The 18,047-nt window shown below is 32.7% G+C and overlaps 1 protein-coding gene across 3 annotated transcripts in view; it reads left to right on the top strand.

The window, feature by feature from the left end:
- Nucleotides 1–18,047, top strand: part of LOC123713930 (four and a half LIM domains protein 2) — a 139,059-nt gene that overhangs the window by 72,635 nt on the left and 48,377 nt on the right. The window contains exon 2 of one of the 3 annotated variants that reach the window (XM_045667822.1): nucleotides 4,842–5,106. The exons of 1 other annotated variant lie outside the window; for it this stretch is intronic. In XM_045667822.1, coding sequence (XP_045523778.1) covers nucleotides 4,928–5,106 — 179 coding nt within the window. In that variant the 5' untranslated portion in view covers nucleotides 4,842–4,927. Of the gene's footprint in view, nucleotides 1–4,819; nucleotides 5,107–18,047 lie in introns of those variants that run through there. One more of the 3 variants, XM_045667821.1, reaches the window with a different exon arrangement.

Here is an 18,047-nt window from a genome sequence, read left to right as displayed (position 1 = left end):
ATTGAATTCAAAATTATCTGATATTAAAGTTAAATACGTAATTAAATCTTAATCCTATTTACGGATATAGTAAATACAGTTTCATACCTTCATTTTTACAATACAGTCAAAATCTGTTATAAAACGTGAAAGGGACTACTGATATTTGGTCGTAAAAACCGAAAGTCGTAACAGCCAATGACGTTATTAAGTATCCTTATACAACAAAATTCAGCGTGTATGTAAATTATATATCGACATAAACGATGCCATTGTAAACGGTTCTGACTTTATATATGTATTATAACACTTTAAATAAATGCGTTCAATGGCCACTATCTCCTTTCTTAATCTTATATCTAGAATATTTGGATTCAACGCTGAAGAATCTGGTTGATCAGGCACCCAAAAACTGAGTTCGAATTGATTATAGTCCATTTATCAAGAAGCTATAATTTCACACTGCTACATGTCCCTAAGAATCCGTATATTAGTCTTAATACCACAGCGCACAACTAACTACAATAATCTTGTACGTTAAATCACAGATTCCCGTAAAATATGAACGAAGTCGCGAAGAATAGCTAAGCAAGTATGTGATTACGAAATTCACAAAATATAGTAAAGCTATGTTTGAAATGTGTCTGATTGGTTTACTCACAAACTGAAAGATGAAAAATAGTTATCATGACCCAAGGTTAACAATTTTTTTACATCCTAATAATATATGTATTATCATATACAGGTATAAGAAATTAATAAGAGATCACGGAAAAGCGAGAAATTTCAGAATGATAAAAAAGGCTATTTTATTATATTTGTATTAAAAAGTACTATATAATGATAATAATGTTTTTTTGCAAGAATATAGTATAAAAATTTAATGGTGGTACAATTTGAATCTCTCTGAATATGACACACATAATTGCCTTAAAAGTACATCATGTTTTATGACATTATCAAATTAATATCAACAATAATGTTTCATTAAAATAATCATTAATATAATATTTTTTCCCAAACTCAGTATTGAATCAATTAATAACTTTAGTAGGAAGATCTTTAAATGTTTTGGTAAATTATTATAAACCTTCGTACATAAATTTTCCTATACAATTCCGGATTTTTGGCAAAATACTTCTAGCTCTGCTATTTACATTATTTCATCAATCCATACAAAAAGGTTTTTGCTCCGATTCGGTCTAATGAACATTATGCCAGTTCATAAGTTATATTCTATTTACAAGTTAGTGCTAATTAGATTATTGCACTCTCTAAGAAGTAGGGTTTCAAATGGGTCGAGAGCCGTTTAACAGTAAGCTAATTCTTTTCGCTGTCTTATATTTAATAGATAAATTACGATAGATACGTTTCAATAAAGCAGAGGAAGTAATTTATATAAACTCGGTTACATGAAGCTGCTGGACTGTCCGGCGTATGGATCATCTCGTGACCAAAACGTGGCCCTGACAAAAGCTTAATTGCCCAAGTGTGACTCACCCCGAACACAACTGTACTTGGAGGATCTAGGCAAACAGATAGGTCAGCAACTTAAGTAAGAAAAAAATGAATCAGTTTGGACCCCCGGCGACACCAGATGGTTCGCCAGCCCATGGAATATAGTTCCAGAAGATAGAGAAGAGGTCTAAGTAAATTGATTAAAAAAATAAAGAATTCGTCTTGCCACGCACCATCACATGCTCATGAAATCTTTGGAGCCCTTCAACAAAAGAGCGTACTAACCTTTAAAATGCCAGCAACGACGTGTCAGCTTTCTGCCGTTGCAAATGTCTATTCATTCATTCAGTCATTGGGCGCTTCAAATCATGTGCCCGTCTGCCCCTAAGTTATTTAGCCCCTATTTTATAAATAAAAAAAATAGTCTAATTTATTCTCAGGTGACAATGGACGTAGCTATACGATGTTCGTCAATTATGCCGTATCCATTTAGTTCAATATACCCCCACGAATTTACGACGATTACGATTTTGTGTATTTTTTAACAAAGGAGATTCACGTAAACCTAAGTTAAATAGCAGCGCAGTTGCAGCAAACTCAGTTATGTTGGATTTGTTGTTCAAATTCTAAATACGTTTTAAGTTAGGATTTCAGTGTTTAGGACATAAATTATCCGTGTTGTTTTCATTCTCACATTCATTATTATGCTGTAATATTACAGTAAACTTTTACAGTTTCCACTCCATTAATTTTAACGACACAAACGACAAATTTTTGAGAGATGGGGAGGAAAAATTACAATATTGACGATTTTGCACCCGGGATATTAAACAACCAAAACAATTTTCGTTACAAATGTTTATCTGTCTTTAGGGATAAATTAATATCACATCATGTTTATCTCTAAGGAATTTTATTTCAATATATAGTTCGCGCGTAGTGAGGAGAATTCGTGCGGAAAGCATATAAGGGGTCAACCTTAAAAGCAATAAGACATGTTTACAAATATACTGAGAAATTTTTGACGGCGCGTGGCGCCCAACAAGCTGACGCTGGAGAGTGGACAAGGCTTTTGGCACTTGAGACGAAAAGCCTCCCGCTAGCGCATGAGCATGTGTTGTAATCATTAGAATAAAACTTAATATTTAACGTACTGTATTCGAAAAAAGTACTTATTATTCTTACACGCGTTAAATATAAAATTAGTTAATAGTCTTATCTAAATAACTTCCTGTAAGCCAACATTGCATTCCTCGTAGGAAGGACAATGTAATAAACATCCTCATATTAATCTAAGTTGTGTCGCACGCTTATAATAGCGTCCTAGTTTAAATTGCTTCAAGTTAGATATGGATTCTCATTGAACATTTCTAGTTGTGTAATATATTGAATTGTTAGTGTTTAGAAAAATATTTACCCCAATTAATGGATGAATTTTAACTGAAAATCCCGAGATTTTTTGTGTACATATACAATGTCGCCGACTGTTTTAAAAAATTAGTGTTTTACTAAAATTTCACTATACCTTTAGTGAATGGACTTTTCAAGACAAAAATAATCGAATTCTTTCAAATTCGAACTAGTCGTTACCGAGATTAGCACGAACTAAACATTTTTGCGTTATAAAATAAATAAATAAATGAATATAAGAGGTTCGTAATAGTTTAAATTATAATTGTTTTTAATAAGCTGATAACCTACACACAAATATACAGTATTTTCAATATGTTTAAGCTGCATAGTAATAATAATAAATATAGAGAAAATTAAAACAAATTTTAAAAGTTTGGTCTCTATGGCAGTGTAGGGTACACTAACGCTGGCAGCATTTGCTCGCTGTATTGCGATACTTATTCGTTCAGCGAGGAAAGCACCAGCTCTGGGGTCAGCAATACAATAAAAATAAATAAATCAATGGCGCTACAACCTTTTTAGGTCTCGGCCTCAGATTTATGTATCTGTTTCATGATCATTTGTTAATCTAATAGGCAAGTAGGTGATCAGCCTTCTGTGCCTGACGCACGCCGTCGACTTTTTGGGTCTACGGCAAACTGGTTTCCTCACGATGTTTTCCTTCACCGTTCAACCGAGTGTTAAGTGAGCACAAAGAATGAGAATCCATTGGTGCACAGCCGGGGCTCGAACTTACGACCTCAGGGATGAGAGTCGCACGCTGAAGCCACTAGGCCAACAGTGCTCAGAGATACAATCTAGTAGGCGCCAACTTAAATCTTCAATTCTGTACACTTCAAGAGTATCTTTTAATCCAAAGTTGAAAAAATACCTACAGTTTTTAATATAACAACAGCTTAGCCTATTCAGCCTAATATAAGAACACAGCAAAAAAAACTCGTTAAACAAACTTCGAATACATTAATCACAATGACATGAGATTTAGTTTGACTTCTAAACCGCGTTGCTTGAGTCTGAACATCTGCTCCTGATAACGTACTAATATACTTCTTATCGTGATAGTAATAAGGTCTAAATTTGTACACACAGATGAGTAAATGACAGGAAATATTAGTCGCCATATAAGGAACCTAACAAGTTGTGCGCCTGTTTATTTAATAGCTACATAATGGACTAACCATTTAAACACATAGCTGTAATATATAAATCGCTAGAAACTTTAATAAAATGGTTCGAAAGTATGTAGTAGTTCGGCCGGATGTTAATTGTATATACATCAGTATATATATAGATTAATCCGTTATAATTATGTTTTAATTTTGCTACAGTTGGGCCCTTACTAAGTAAGTTCCAATTGGTATCAAGATCCGTCAAATCATACCGCAGTCCAAAACCTAAAATTGATTTACTACCAGAATTTCTATACACTATCTTAAGACTTAAGATAGTCTTGTTAAAGCTTAAGAAAATGTACACTCTCTTGTTTTTTCATACAATACAATTCAAACCCAACTATTTAAATTCCTCGGTCTAATACAAACTATTTACGTAACTCATGTGTCCGTATACCTTCATATTATAACACGAATTACCGGCAAATGGATAATTTAATGTGACTAAAAAATGCTTATAAATATATAATAACGGGTATTATTTATTAGACACGATGGCTTTGTTATTGCTTTTATTAAATTTATTATAATAATCATTATTATAACTACCATCTTGACATTTTATTATATATTTGTTTTATATAGGATAGGTAGGTAAATAATCATTAACTTTGTTTTATGTTTATGTTGAAAGTGTATTCCGTTTTTGGCTTTTGTGTATAATGTAATTATTTAGATATTATATAATAAATATCTGTACGAATACCGATATGCAAATAAATAATTAATACTTAGTATATTTTTGGCGTGTTTGACCTTTAACAAAAAGGAAATATCAATCACAATTAAAATGACTTTTAATAATAAAATTGGCGAAAGATCTCAAAGCGAAAGCTCCATCCGATTTAACGACATCCGGAAATACCTTTATGAAATTTAAAATACCAAAGAGTACCAAAGATTAAATGCCTCCAACCGAGACTGACGGCATGTTGTGCCTGACAAGGCATGAGAATTGCCCGTGGGAGCAGGCATTGAAGTCCGCTGATGTCGCATGGTCAGGGCTGCAGTACACCTGCCTGAAGATTTTGCATCTGTACTGCAAGGTTTTCGAACGGGAAGATGTGCTGGAGTTAGTTATTAGGTAAGTGTTAATAAATTGTCTGGTCATTTTGTTTCTCATCATTATATTTTCTGACTTCAGCCAGATATGTTAATATTTTAAAATAATATATATAATAAAATAATATTTTAGATAACTATAACTTACATTAGTTATAAATACAGCAATTTAATGGTTTGGAATCGCTCGAGTAGCTTTTGAATTTTTTCGTATCAAACACAAAAATAAAAGATTTCCTATTTATTGTTTTAGTTTATTTAATTTATTTATTAACATTCGGTTCGTAATACAAAAATACAGTACAATTAAAACAATTAAATAAAAAGTCCGACAAGGAAAGCGATAATGCCGCCATTATCGCTTTTGAGCAATCTCTTCAAATTAGGTCCTGGTTTCATATTGAGATATCATGCTAAAATGTAGCATTATACCCTAGCGGCCCTAGCATATAGTTGGTGGCAAATAGCAGTTAAATTTACCATGTTACTGTCGCCTACACTTTAAAAAGTTGTTAGTCACTCCTGAACGTAAATTATTTATAAAAAAATATAGTTTCTTCAATACTAAATTGCGCCCTCGTGGATTTCGTGTATTTTAACAACATTTTTGCGACCTCAACAATAACCGTTCCTCAGGGAATGTCTTGGTTCGGAAATTGTTATTTTTTGAGTTTTTCACGTATAAACACAGCACGAGGACTTGCTAAACTGAAACACTCGCAAAAATACGTATTTTTATTGTTATTTTTACTTAGAAGAAGGAAATCTTGAATATATAATAGATTGAAGTACTTTGAACTATATTAATTATACATGTTAATTAAATTCTTAACGTTTTAGTCATATCCAAACGAATCAGTTAACAATTGAACATAAAAATTTCTCCTATAGTCTGGTGTTTATTTCCGTCATAGCGTGCATAAATCGTGATTTTAAATCGCTTTTTTATTAGTGCTAATTTCGTTTCGCGTTTTTTACGTGTTTCAAATACTTTACGAGTGTAATGTATCGTGTTTTACTTCTCGTTAAACCGCAGATGACTTGAATTTAAAGAATGGCTTAATTATATTAAAATTATTTTGCGGACAAATTATTTAAAAAAAAATCAGAGGCGCTAAAACCATTTTAGTTCTGGGCGTCAGATTTATGTGTCTGTTTCATTTGTCCAATCTAATGGGCAAGTGGGTGATCAACCCCCAGTGCCTGACACACGCCGATCGAAGCTATGACTTTGGGGATGATACTCGCTCGCTGAAGCCAACAAGTCATTTACTTAGTAGGTGACATAATGCATATTGTCTAATGCATTTGTTACCCTTATGGACACTTACTACGCGACATAGTCGTTATTTAGCGCTTTAAACATTTTTCGTTATTTTTGAATGTGTGTATATTTTGTTCTTCGTCTGTTGTTCATCTTGTTTCGAATAAATGTTTGTTATTTATTTAAATAATAATTGTGTGGCTGTGTAGGTTATAACCACAAAATTCATAATAGTATTTATTTTTGGATTCCCCTATGTGTCCTATATAATTATATGGTGTCTATACATTTAGTAACATATTTTCAATTGTGTTTCCTTTTTTCTTCATTTCTTTGTCCTCTATAATTAGTACATGTTATCATATTAAATTTATACCTCTAAACAAAACACTCACATCAAACGTAAGGTAATGTAAATATTATCACATCTTTATCAAACATACTGCAGTATTCTAATGGGGGCTTGGTTTTCCATTAGATTGAATTAAATCGATGCAAGAGAATTGCAAATTAGAAATGAATTCTATAATCTATCTATATATATCTACTTCATATTCTACCTGCTTGAGCGTGCTTTGTAAGCTTTTTTAACCGACTTTTTGTATCTGTATGCATGTGTTATTGGTTTAATGAAGGACTTCTCTCAAGTACGTGTCCAAAATTCCATTTGTGTGTTTGTCCACTATTTGTTGTTCAAATTTCCGGATAAATCTGGACATTCCAACTTACAAGTTTGATTTTATTAGTTTTTTTAGTTCTTGGCATACGCATGAACTATAATACATAATGAATTATAAATATAATAAATTAATGTGTTTTGATTATATATGAGCGTTATTTATTTAAATCTAATTAATGCAAAGGAATTGACATTATACATTATTAGTTATTTACTTGATAAAAAATTTAATGATATTATTAAATGTATTAAAAAATATTATTGCTCGCGATTTACTCTGTCCAGATATATAATATCTCTAGCTGAGCACCTGTGTTATGTTTGGAGTGGTCGCAAATAAATTTTATTGCTACGCGCTTCAATCATAAAGTATATTTTCATCTTTATATTTGGCAAAACACTTTGTTATAAAACGTGAATAATTCTTTCCTTTACACGATCACGGTCAACCGGAGACAATAAAAAAGCAATGACACTACATACCTCTAGGTTTTCGTCTCTAGGACTCAGATTTTTGTATCTGTTTCGTGATCATTTGTTCATTTTAATAGGCAAGTGATCAGCCTTCCGTGCCTGATATACCACGTCAACTTTTAGGCATGTAAGACTCAGATGTCTGTATCTGTTTCGTATAATTTGTTCATTCTAATAGGCAAATAACAGCCTTTCATACCTGTATGCCTTCGACTTTTATGGGCTTAACGCCGGTCTTGCCCGATGTTTGTCTTTCCCGTAGGAGTTGTTTAATGCGCAAAAAAACCACTCTTGCACGGCCGTTATTCGAACGACCTAAACGTGGCGCATAATTATTTGGTGAAAACAAAACCCCTGAACGTCCGCCAAGACATTTGCCTAAACATGACGCTCTACATGGATGACTCGTATGTTTAAAAACAATCAACTTCGATTGGATTCAACGTCATTGTTTATTTTGTTTTGTTATAAACAATGATGTCGCTCAGCGATTTCCCGCTTTATGGTTTACTTCTGAGGGAAACTATTGAAATATCAACTGTCTAAAGTAGTAATAATTCTACTGAACTTCTAATTTGCTTTGAACCGAGAACACAAAACTAAAGACGTTGGCGTGCTCTGTTTACTTCTAATTGGTTAAGAGCATCTCAGTGATACGTTTTAACAAAAGGAGGATCAGAATTGAACGCAACGTTTCCTCTTGCGTCTTTTGTTTTTCTTCCTCTGGTAATTAACCTATGCAAAACATTCAATGGCGATTATTGACATAAAAACTTGAACACAAAAATAACGCTCCACACACTGTTTGGCGTGAGTTCATAGATTAATAGATTTAACGAAATTGATACATAATTTGTTCTGCTAAATGTAAGCAAAATTACCTAAGTTATTATTAATAGAAAATACATATGATTATCTCTTTAGGAGGAGAATTTCAAATCCATTGCTAGTTCAATTGTCTGAAATATCAAGTTGCAGTGGTGCTGTTAAAAACTGGAGAATGTGGGATGCCTTTTTTCTTTTTGATATGATGGTTTATACATTTCAAGATTGTTAATACTAAATGTATATTTACCAACTTAAAGGGACCGTATTTAGAATATAAATGAATACCAAATCTAACATTTTACATAAAACTTTGCTGTAATTGTGCTGCTATGAAACGCCCCAATGATTACGGAATTGTTTCACGAATCAAAGCGGTATGTTAACGAGAAAGTACAATAATTATCGTTATTAAATAATTTTTGTATAGGAATCTTGAGGAGCAATCCGTAGGAATATTTGAGACTAACTGAATCATAAGAGTTAATTATTTATTGAAGTGCACAAATACACTTTGTACAGTACAAGTTACAATCGATCTAGCTAAAATATATGAAATTATATTTACATAAAATTTACAAAATATTATTTAAAAATTAAATAATATAATTGATAATTTTCCTCCCAAAATGAAAAAAAATAGGCACATATTTTAAATTTTTACATAGAACTACTTCTTAAAATTATGTATTTGGAATTTTAATTTTAGTTTTGAAAATTTACTTGTGTGTTTCGTTAACAATTTCCTAGTAATTTCTTCCTAAAACTTAGTTGAGTCTAGTGTTATAGGTGAAAAACACTGTATTAGCCTAACGCTTTTGTAACATTAATCTGCCTACTATGGTATATATCAAGTTCTGTGTACGGTGCTGACTTTATTGTTGTATTCACGATTCAATTTCGAATGAGAAGCGCCTAAACATTCACCATATCTATGGAATTTTGTTAGTGTATCTCTTGTTTATAAATTTATGTTACCTTTACAAACTTTCAGATAATAAATAACGGAAATTACTTCATTATACACAAACGAGACATAGATGGTTGTTGTTTGGCCGCGCGCCAGATTCTTTGAACAACAATTTGCTAGTCGAATTTTCTTTACATGGATTCTATGTAATATATAAAGCATTTATGATTGACAAAACAAATTTACTCATGTAACATAAAAATGTTTCAATTAAGGCTATAAGTCTTTTTAGGTCTGGGCCTCAGATTTCTTTATCGGTTTCATAATCATTTCAAGTATATTATATTATTAGTTACATAAGTATAATAGTCTGTAACAGCCTCCTGTGCCTGACACATGTCGTCGACTTTTTTGGGTCTAAGTCAAGCCGATTTCCGCACGATATTTTCCTTCACCGTTTGTTAAATGCCCACATAGAAAGAAAGTCCATTGGTGCACAGCCGGGGATTATATATGTATGATTTCTATTATTATTGTTTTCTAATAAATAACTAGTGTCATATATATATGCAGCAATGTAACTGAAAGCACTGTATTGTAAGTATTTTATGTAATATATAGTATGTATTTGGTATTTATGTAATCGTCAAAGACCTTGATATTATAGGGCAACCTCAATAAATAAATTACGTTTTTTTTTAAAGTCTGTTAATAAATAACACATAGAGCAATGTTAGCCGAATATGAATCAATCTGGAGTTCGTACATTCAAAGCCTGCCTGTTAACTAACGCGCAACACTTGCTTATACATTGATAAAAACTAAATAGATTGTAAGGAAACCAACAAGCATTTGTCAGGATTAATGGCTTGAAACGAAGAGCCCAAGAACAGTATTTAAAAATACAGTCAAAATCTATTATAAAGACATCGAAGCGACTACTCATATTTGTTTGTAAAAACCGATAGTCGTAACAGTCGATGAAGTTGTTATTAAGAACTCAATACTTTTACCGGCCAAGACCTTTCATTTTGGTCAATATAACCGGTATGTTGTTATAAACGATGACGTCGTAAACGGTTTTCACTGTATGTCAAATATAGCCCACAATATATTGCACAGACTCTAATTAAAGATTTAAGTAGTCGCCTGGCAGATAGTAACCGGTGACCTCAGAGCTCGGGCTTTCATTGCTAAACAGGGACATCAGTAAAGGCATTCTGCCACAGGAAGCAAACTTTTTAAATTTTCTACTTATTAATTACATATTATTATTACAACAATGAACTCAGCTAACTTATCCATGCAACCCTAGTAAAAAATATTAAGGGAAAATTGTAAAAAAAAACAAATACAAACTACATAGAATTATAAACTTACTAACTTGAAAACAAGAGCTTAAAGCTCATGCACTTAGCGTGTTGTAGGTAATATATAATACCTATAATAATTATATATTATATATATATATATATAATGAATGAATATATATATATATCAATGAATGAAACTCAAATGTTTTGCAAAAAATATGTATTTTTAGAAACATCATTTAGCGTTTGTAAATAACACTTGAAAATCACCTTTATTATATTTCTTATTCAAATTTGAATGACTAGCACATACATAAATATTCAAACTAACTAACTAACTACTAACTGACTAACTAGTCTTTTCCACAGACTAACAAACGAATTATATGAAACATATGTTAACACAAAATAGATAATTAATAATCTAAGAAAAATCTAATTTAAAAAATATAATTATTTCTTAAATATATTATATAAGTTCCATAGTATTTATGTTCTTAACAATTTATTAGATGTGGTCATGACTAAATCGTAAATAGTTGGATTATAAGCAGGTTGCCTGACAGCTCTGTCTTGTATAAGGTCGAACTAAATATAGTAGCTATAACTACGCTTATGAGTGCCCCTTACACTGATTTATTGCCATTTTATGGAGCTGTGGCCACCGTGGTTCAGTAGTTATAGGTAAACCGCTTCAATATTTGATAATTTATTTATTGAATACGCCTATTGGCCGTGTTGGCCTAACGGGTTGAGCTTGCGGCACTCAACCTAAAGGCGTGCGTTCGAATCACAGCGGTGCACCAATCAAATTTTCTTTTAAGCTGTACGTATGTACGATAAAATTGTGACGAAATCGTTAAGCCTTAGTCGTAAAAATCGGTCGTGTAACACAGAAGGCACATGTTCATTAAGAGATATAAATAATCACGGAACAAATACAGAATTCCGATGCCTATAACAGACCTTCAGTATGGTGATGTTTGGTTGGTCTTTAAGCCACGATAAGCAAGCGGGCTATATCTCTGGTAAGGCCCGTGGGAGCCCTAACAGCGTGGTGGCGGTAATAGCTGTATTGACCTTACATGGGTCAATGTAATGGACTGCATGTAACCTTTTTAATGTTATGATTGAATATACTTTAAAGCTAACCTACCACTATAGTATTTGGAATAATATTGTAACTAACAATAATAACCATATGTTATTATCTGATTGGATAAATAAATAATTGGGATTAAAAAGAACACTATCTAAATAAATAAATGTTCAATTATGTGAAGATGTCACCATTTTACGCCAACATTAGAATATTGTCTTATTGCAAGATTCAGAAATGACATAGTAATCTCGCTGTTGACCTTAAGGGCCGTTACGGCTCAGCTAGGGCTGTTCTGGCGAGCGTACCAAAGGTGCCTCCTGTGAGACTCAAACCTCGCTGTGGGCCGTTGCTGGGTGGTCAATCGCCTGAAGGGCAGGACGGAAGCTAATTCGAGTGAAGGCGGTTTATTACCCTAATTTGTTTTTGGCTATTATTATTATTTGCAGCGCGGGAGGCATTAATTTATTATATAAATACTGCTCTTCGACTTATATAACGGGGCAAACGAACAGGAGATTCACCTGATGATAAGTGTTACCGCCGCCCAAACAAACACACATTGCCAGAGAACTTGCTAATGTGTTGCCGCCGCAAGACTTGGAACACTCTTTTTTGGAGGAACCCTCAATCGAATTGCTTCTGAAGTGATGTGACAGGCGCAGAGTAATATAGACTTGAATATAAACTTCTAAGAAATATATAAATTAAATAAACATACATATTTATTACTGAACGAGATTTAATTAAGAAATAAACCGTCCAGCGGAAATTCATTGGATATTATCCAAAGATACAATAATAAATAAATAGAGAATCTTCAGACATCAGTTGGGCACCAACGTACAATTTACGATGTTTCTCTTGGAAACTATCTGATGAGTTTAAAGTCAACGAACATGAATCAAGCCATACACAGTAGAATAACGATTCCAGCTTCAACTTTGACCAATAAACCCTTGATTTTTACCTATATGTATATGTATGTTTAACGTTCGGTATTGTATATAGTTATAAAATCTTGGCCTACCGTGCGACTCTCATCCATGAGGATCTTTCGTGAGGAAACCGGCTTGCCGTAAACCCAAAAAGTCGACGGCGTATGTCAGGGTAAAGGAGGCTGGTCACCTACTTACCTATTAGATTGACAAATGATCACAACAAATACAGCAATCCAAGGTCCAGACCCAAAAAAAAGGTTGTATCGTTATATTGATGGCAGTGCCAGCATTGGCAAAGGGACTTCTAAATCTCAGCAGAATCAATCTTAATGATATTGAAAATTATGAGCCATTGTCTCCTAAATAAACATCTGTTTGTCCTTGGCGCGACGCACAGTCCCATGTTCAGAGTCACAGTTGTGGCTGTGCCTTCTCAACAAGTAGAAATCTTCGTGAAGCCTTTTAAGTACACAAGAATCTTTGATAGGAAGGAGATAGGCTTAATTAGCCAGGACTTACAACCGACCAAATCTCCGTCTAAGTACAGAAACTGAGTCTGGACGCTGTTCCATGTTGGTAACAACGATAAATTAATACACTAAGAAAGGGTTCTAGTGAAGACTGTGAAGAGTAGTCTGTGAAAAAGAACAAGCGTTAGAAGTTGCCAACTAATATAATTCTTATTTGCTATACGTAATTTGTTCATAAAAATAAAATATTTTTCTTACCAAAACGGTTACCGTCGAACTATGACGTACCTATGATCCAAATTCCACGACAGTTCATTTTGCGCACAGATTCTGTTAATTAATCACCAATGGGTGACTCCGACATAGCGACTTCAAAAATAAAAAAAACTAGACAAGGTCACGATCGCTCTTCGGAATTCAAAGCAGTTAAAAAAACTGTATATGATAATGTTCCCTTACGAGTACATATTTAAATACAAAAGGTAGGTGTGAAGTAGTTACCTTATATATATGTTATCTTATAATATAAGTGCTTTAACATTTAAAAAAAACAACAAATGATTTAACGAATTACCGTTTTATAAAATTACTTCTCATTGTTATAAATGACAAATCAATAGACACAATAAATACCCTGTTTTAGTGTCCTAGAAGCCAGTTCTTCCAACAGAAGGTACAAGCTCCAAAAACAATGAATAAAAATAAAATAAATCACTGGCGATACAACCTTTTTAGGTCTGGGCCTCGATAATCTAATAGGCAAGTAGGTGATCCTGTGGCTGACGCTCGACATTGACTTTTTGGACCTAAGGCAAACCGGTTTCCTTGATGTTTTTCGTCACCGTTTGAACGAATGTTAGATGCGCCAATCTGTATTCAGAGAACGTCCAGTGCACAGCCGAGTATCGAACCAACGACCTCAGGGATGTGAGTCGCACGTTGAAGCTACTATGCCAACACTGCTCTCCGAAAATAATGAGCTTTTTGTAATTTTTTTACAATTTCCTTAGGTCGTATCTTAAGTTTGATTTATCCAAAACTAATTTTATACTCTCGTATAATCCGCACATTATCATCACGTTAAACACGGTAGACTGAGGCTGCGTTGGTAGGATGGAGTTATCAATGCCCTGGAAACAATAGGGCTCGCAATTGGTCGCGGGAAGCACTGGATTGAATGTGATGGCGAAGTGTGGTTGAGGAGGCTAAGGCCCTCAAGGGGCTGTTATAACCTTTGATGATGATGATGATGTTAATCCGCACGTCACGCCTTAAAGTAAGGACCGAAAACCAATAAACGCTATTGCACTACAAAGTTCATTGTTTTATTTTAGTTTAACTATTCGTTCGTTACCTTGAATCTCACAAGAGCTTATAAAATATGTTTTATGACAATGTCGCGAGCCAGTATCCAATTATACACAGATTTACTCACTGTGCTGAGAAATTATTGGCTAATATTTTTAGATTTGGACGTCGTAGTCCGAGAACGAGTTTTTAGCTTCTCAAACTTTTTTAAAATAACTAAAAACCAACCATCAAAACGTATGTTTTTATAAATTCAGAGACGCAGGTCTTTGCAAGTGTCTTTCACCTTTATTTGCCGACTGCAGAGACAAATGTCTCATCTTCAGTAAGCGATTGATAGATTCGTACAATGTCTTATATCCAGGTCAAGTAGTGGGCTGATCAAATTAAAAATAAAAACATTGCGCTGTATTCACGATATTAATTTATTTCTACAAACGTAGAACAAGGCAGATAATATTTGGAAATATTTTTATCTTGTAACGCCAAAGTAGTATAACTTCTAACGCGTGTACACAGTAAACAGGTTTTTTTTTAATTCATTACATGTATGTTTACAATTATTGTCATATATTTAAGATAAATAGCTTATAATATATATTGTTGATATAGCGTTATATATGTGTGACCTTTTAATAAATAAATTAAAAAAAACAGATTGAAAAGACTGCTATATAAGCAGCGTCTTTGTTTTTATAAGCCACGGATGGTTAGGTTATGTTTTATTAGATGACTTAATAGAAGAACTAAGTGCGAAGACGTGAGTGACAAATGAAGCGTAATATTTTTGCTTCCGTTTAAGCGTCACGCGACGTGTCAACACACAGTGCGTAACTATTTACATAGGAGTTATAAGAACAAAGCGCAGCTCAAAATATGTGCTCATAAACTGAGTAATGAGATGTCCGGAGAGCTTATAACTAGAACGGAATGACTAATGTCGAAACTAATCGTTTTGAACAATGGGAATCGTGTTTTACACACAGTATTTACAATATTCTAAACCTAGATATATAATAATAACTAGCGGACCCGACATACGTTGTTCTGTCTTATGAATATTAATTTCGAATTGTTATAATTAACTAAAAATGCTTTATGATATACAACATTCTTTGTTTGTTTTTCTGGCGCGTATATAAATAGTTTACTTGGTATTCCGACTTATAACTGACCATGTGAAAAACATGGATTTTCAAGAAAAATGCCACAAACGCCATAAAATACATATAAAATAATTACAGTCGCTCGCGTATTTTATCATTATAATAATAAACTCCGATCGGAGCATTTATTTTAAACGATATTTATTTTTTACATTCTCTTGGACGTTATTTGTAGTACGTATTATGTCAATGTTATGTCAAACGCCAAAACGTTATATGAAATGAGTTTGAATTGTAAAGGCGCTATGCACTGAAAAAATACATTGCTACCGTAAATTATTCTTAAATTTTACGTTCTATTTTCTTAATTTTTTCTTTTAATAAGAACCTTATCCTGACAATAACAAACACAACAACGAAAAATATTACCGAAATCGGGCCAGCCGTTCACGCGTCATGCCGTGACCAAGGGAAATAGGGATTCATATATATAGATATATATTTTAAGCTAAAACAAATTTGAAAAGTCCCTGTGACAGTGTACCTTTAATGCTAGAAACGATAACATTCTGCGATACTTTTCGTTGCGTTTTTTTAAAGAAAAAAAAAATATCTCTGCATTATTATAAAAAAAGATATATTACTATTAGTAATATATATTACGTCTATTATAATGCATTTCTCATGATATTTATTTACGCCAATAACTCACGCTTGTCATGGCCAACGATCTTGGACACGATCTATAGATTGAAATAATTGCATGCGCTTGTAGACATCATGCTATCATAAAATAGTAGAATCGGTGCGTCTGTACTTTTTTTGGTCTATTTGCTTACATTTCAAATATTAATAAGGTGACGGTCCGGATCCGTACTGTTTTAAAATAACTGTGTAAGTGTACAAAACAAACCAAAGATATTATTTTAACAATACAAAAACCAAACCAACAAGTCGGATACAGAAGTTGAATATTAAAATTATAACTGTTTTATTACAAACGAAACTATTCAATATTATTAAAAAATGTGAATAACCTAAGGTCCGTTTTTAAAAGGAATTTGTACAACTGTACAATTTAATTTAAGCAACTGCAAGTCCCAAATGAAATCTACACAATATGTGTTCAATATCTACAAATAAGTGATGTTAATTGTATTTCTGAAATTAATTACTTATTTAAAACAATATAAAATATAACGTAACTAAGACCTGATGTCGGTACGAGTCGCTACACCTAAATAATTGTACAAACTCACTAGAGCGTGTGCTTGTGTGACAATGTGTGACAGTGACAATTAATATTTTTATTTTGTTTTTTTTACATGTAACAAATCTGGGTTGTAAGCCGATATACAAGCACCTTATTTGCTGTAATATACATAGAATACAATAATAATTAATAACTTACTTATTATCATTAATCCATTGGTGCACAGCCGGGATCGAACTTACTACCTCAGGGGTGAAAGTCGCACATTGATGCCACTACGGTACTAACGGTGAAGGAAAACATCGTGAGGAAACCGGCTTGCCTTAGACCCAAAAAGTCGACGGTGTGTGTCAGGCGCAGAAGGCTGACACCTACTTGCCTATTCAATTCACAAACGATCATGAAACAGATACAGAAATGTGAGGCCCAGACCTAAAAGGTTGTAGCGCCATTAATTGTTTATTTATTTATTATCATTAATAGTTTAAGTAGAATTTTATAAGTTATGTTTTAGTCTAGTGTAATATTAATTGGAAATTTATTTAAGTGAATAATTTTGATCCATTGATTTTTTTTATTATTCATTATCATTAATAGTTTAAGTAGAATTTTATAAGTTATGTTTTAGTCTAGTGTAATAAAAATTGGAAATTTATTTAAGTGAATAATTTTGATCCATTGATTTTTTTTATTATTCATTATCATTAATAGTTTAAGTAGAATTTTATAAGTTATATTTTAGTCTAGTGTAATATTAATTGGAAATTTATTTTAGTGAATAATTTTGATCAAGGGTTACATCGCTTTGATGTTGTATTTTTGACTCATTGTTTCAATATGTCAAGTGTAGAATGGTGCCAATGGTTCAGTTCCATACTTCTTTGTAAATCCAAAGCTTGGTGATTAGAGAGGGGCCGAGACATTCTAGCCAGGCGTTCTTACTCTCTACGTTTTAGCCCTAGATTTGGGGACTCGTTGTAAATCTAATTTAGGACCCTTCCCATTTTGTTTTATATGGACAGGCATATAGAGAAACCAATATGAACAAATAATTTTTTATTAGAACTAATTAATAAATGTAATAGTCTGCTATTAGAATGAGTGGAGCTTTTGTATTTTTACAGAGACACATTACTATCTATATGAACAAATGATTTTTGACATATACAAACGATAACTATTGATACACGTTTGGTATATATTTACAACACAACACAAAACATTATATGTTGTGTAAGTTAAAAAGTTGATAGAACCTACTTTAATGGTAGGGGGAAAAAATGATTTTAGCTCTATATATTTAATAGACTAGGAAATAATCTACAAAACTAAACGTTCAGTCGTTTGATTGTTATTGGTCC

The sequence above is a fragment of the Pieris brassicae genome, chromosome 9, assembly GCF_905147105.1.
Source record: "Pieris brassicae chromosome 9, ilPieBrab1.1, whole genome shotgun sequence".
In the NCBI taxonomy this organism is placed as follows: Eukaryota; Metazoa; Arthropoda; class Insecta; order Lepidoptera; family Pieridae; genus Pieris; species Pieris brassicae.
Note: the sequence above shows the minus strand (reverse complement) of the source record. Positions and strands in the feature narration are given on the sequence as shown.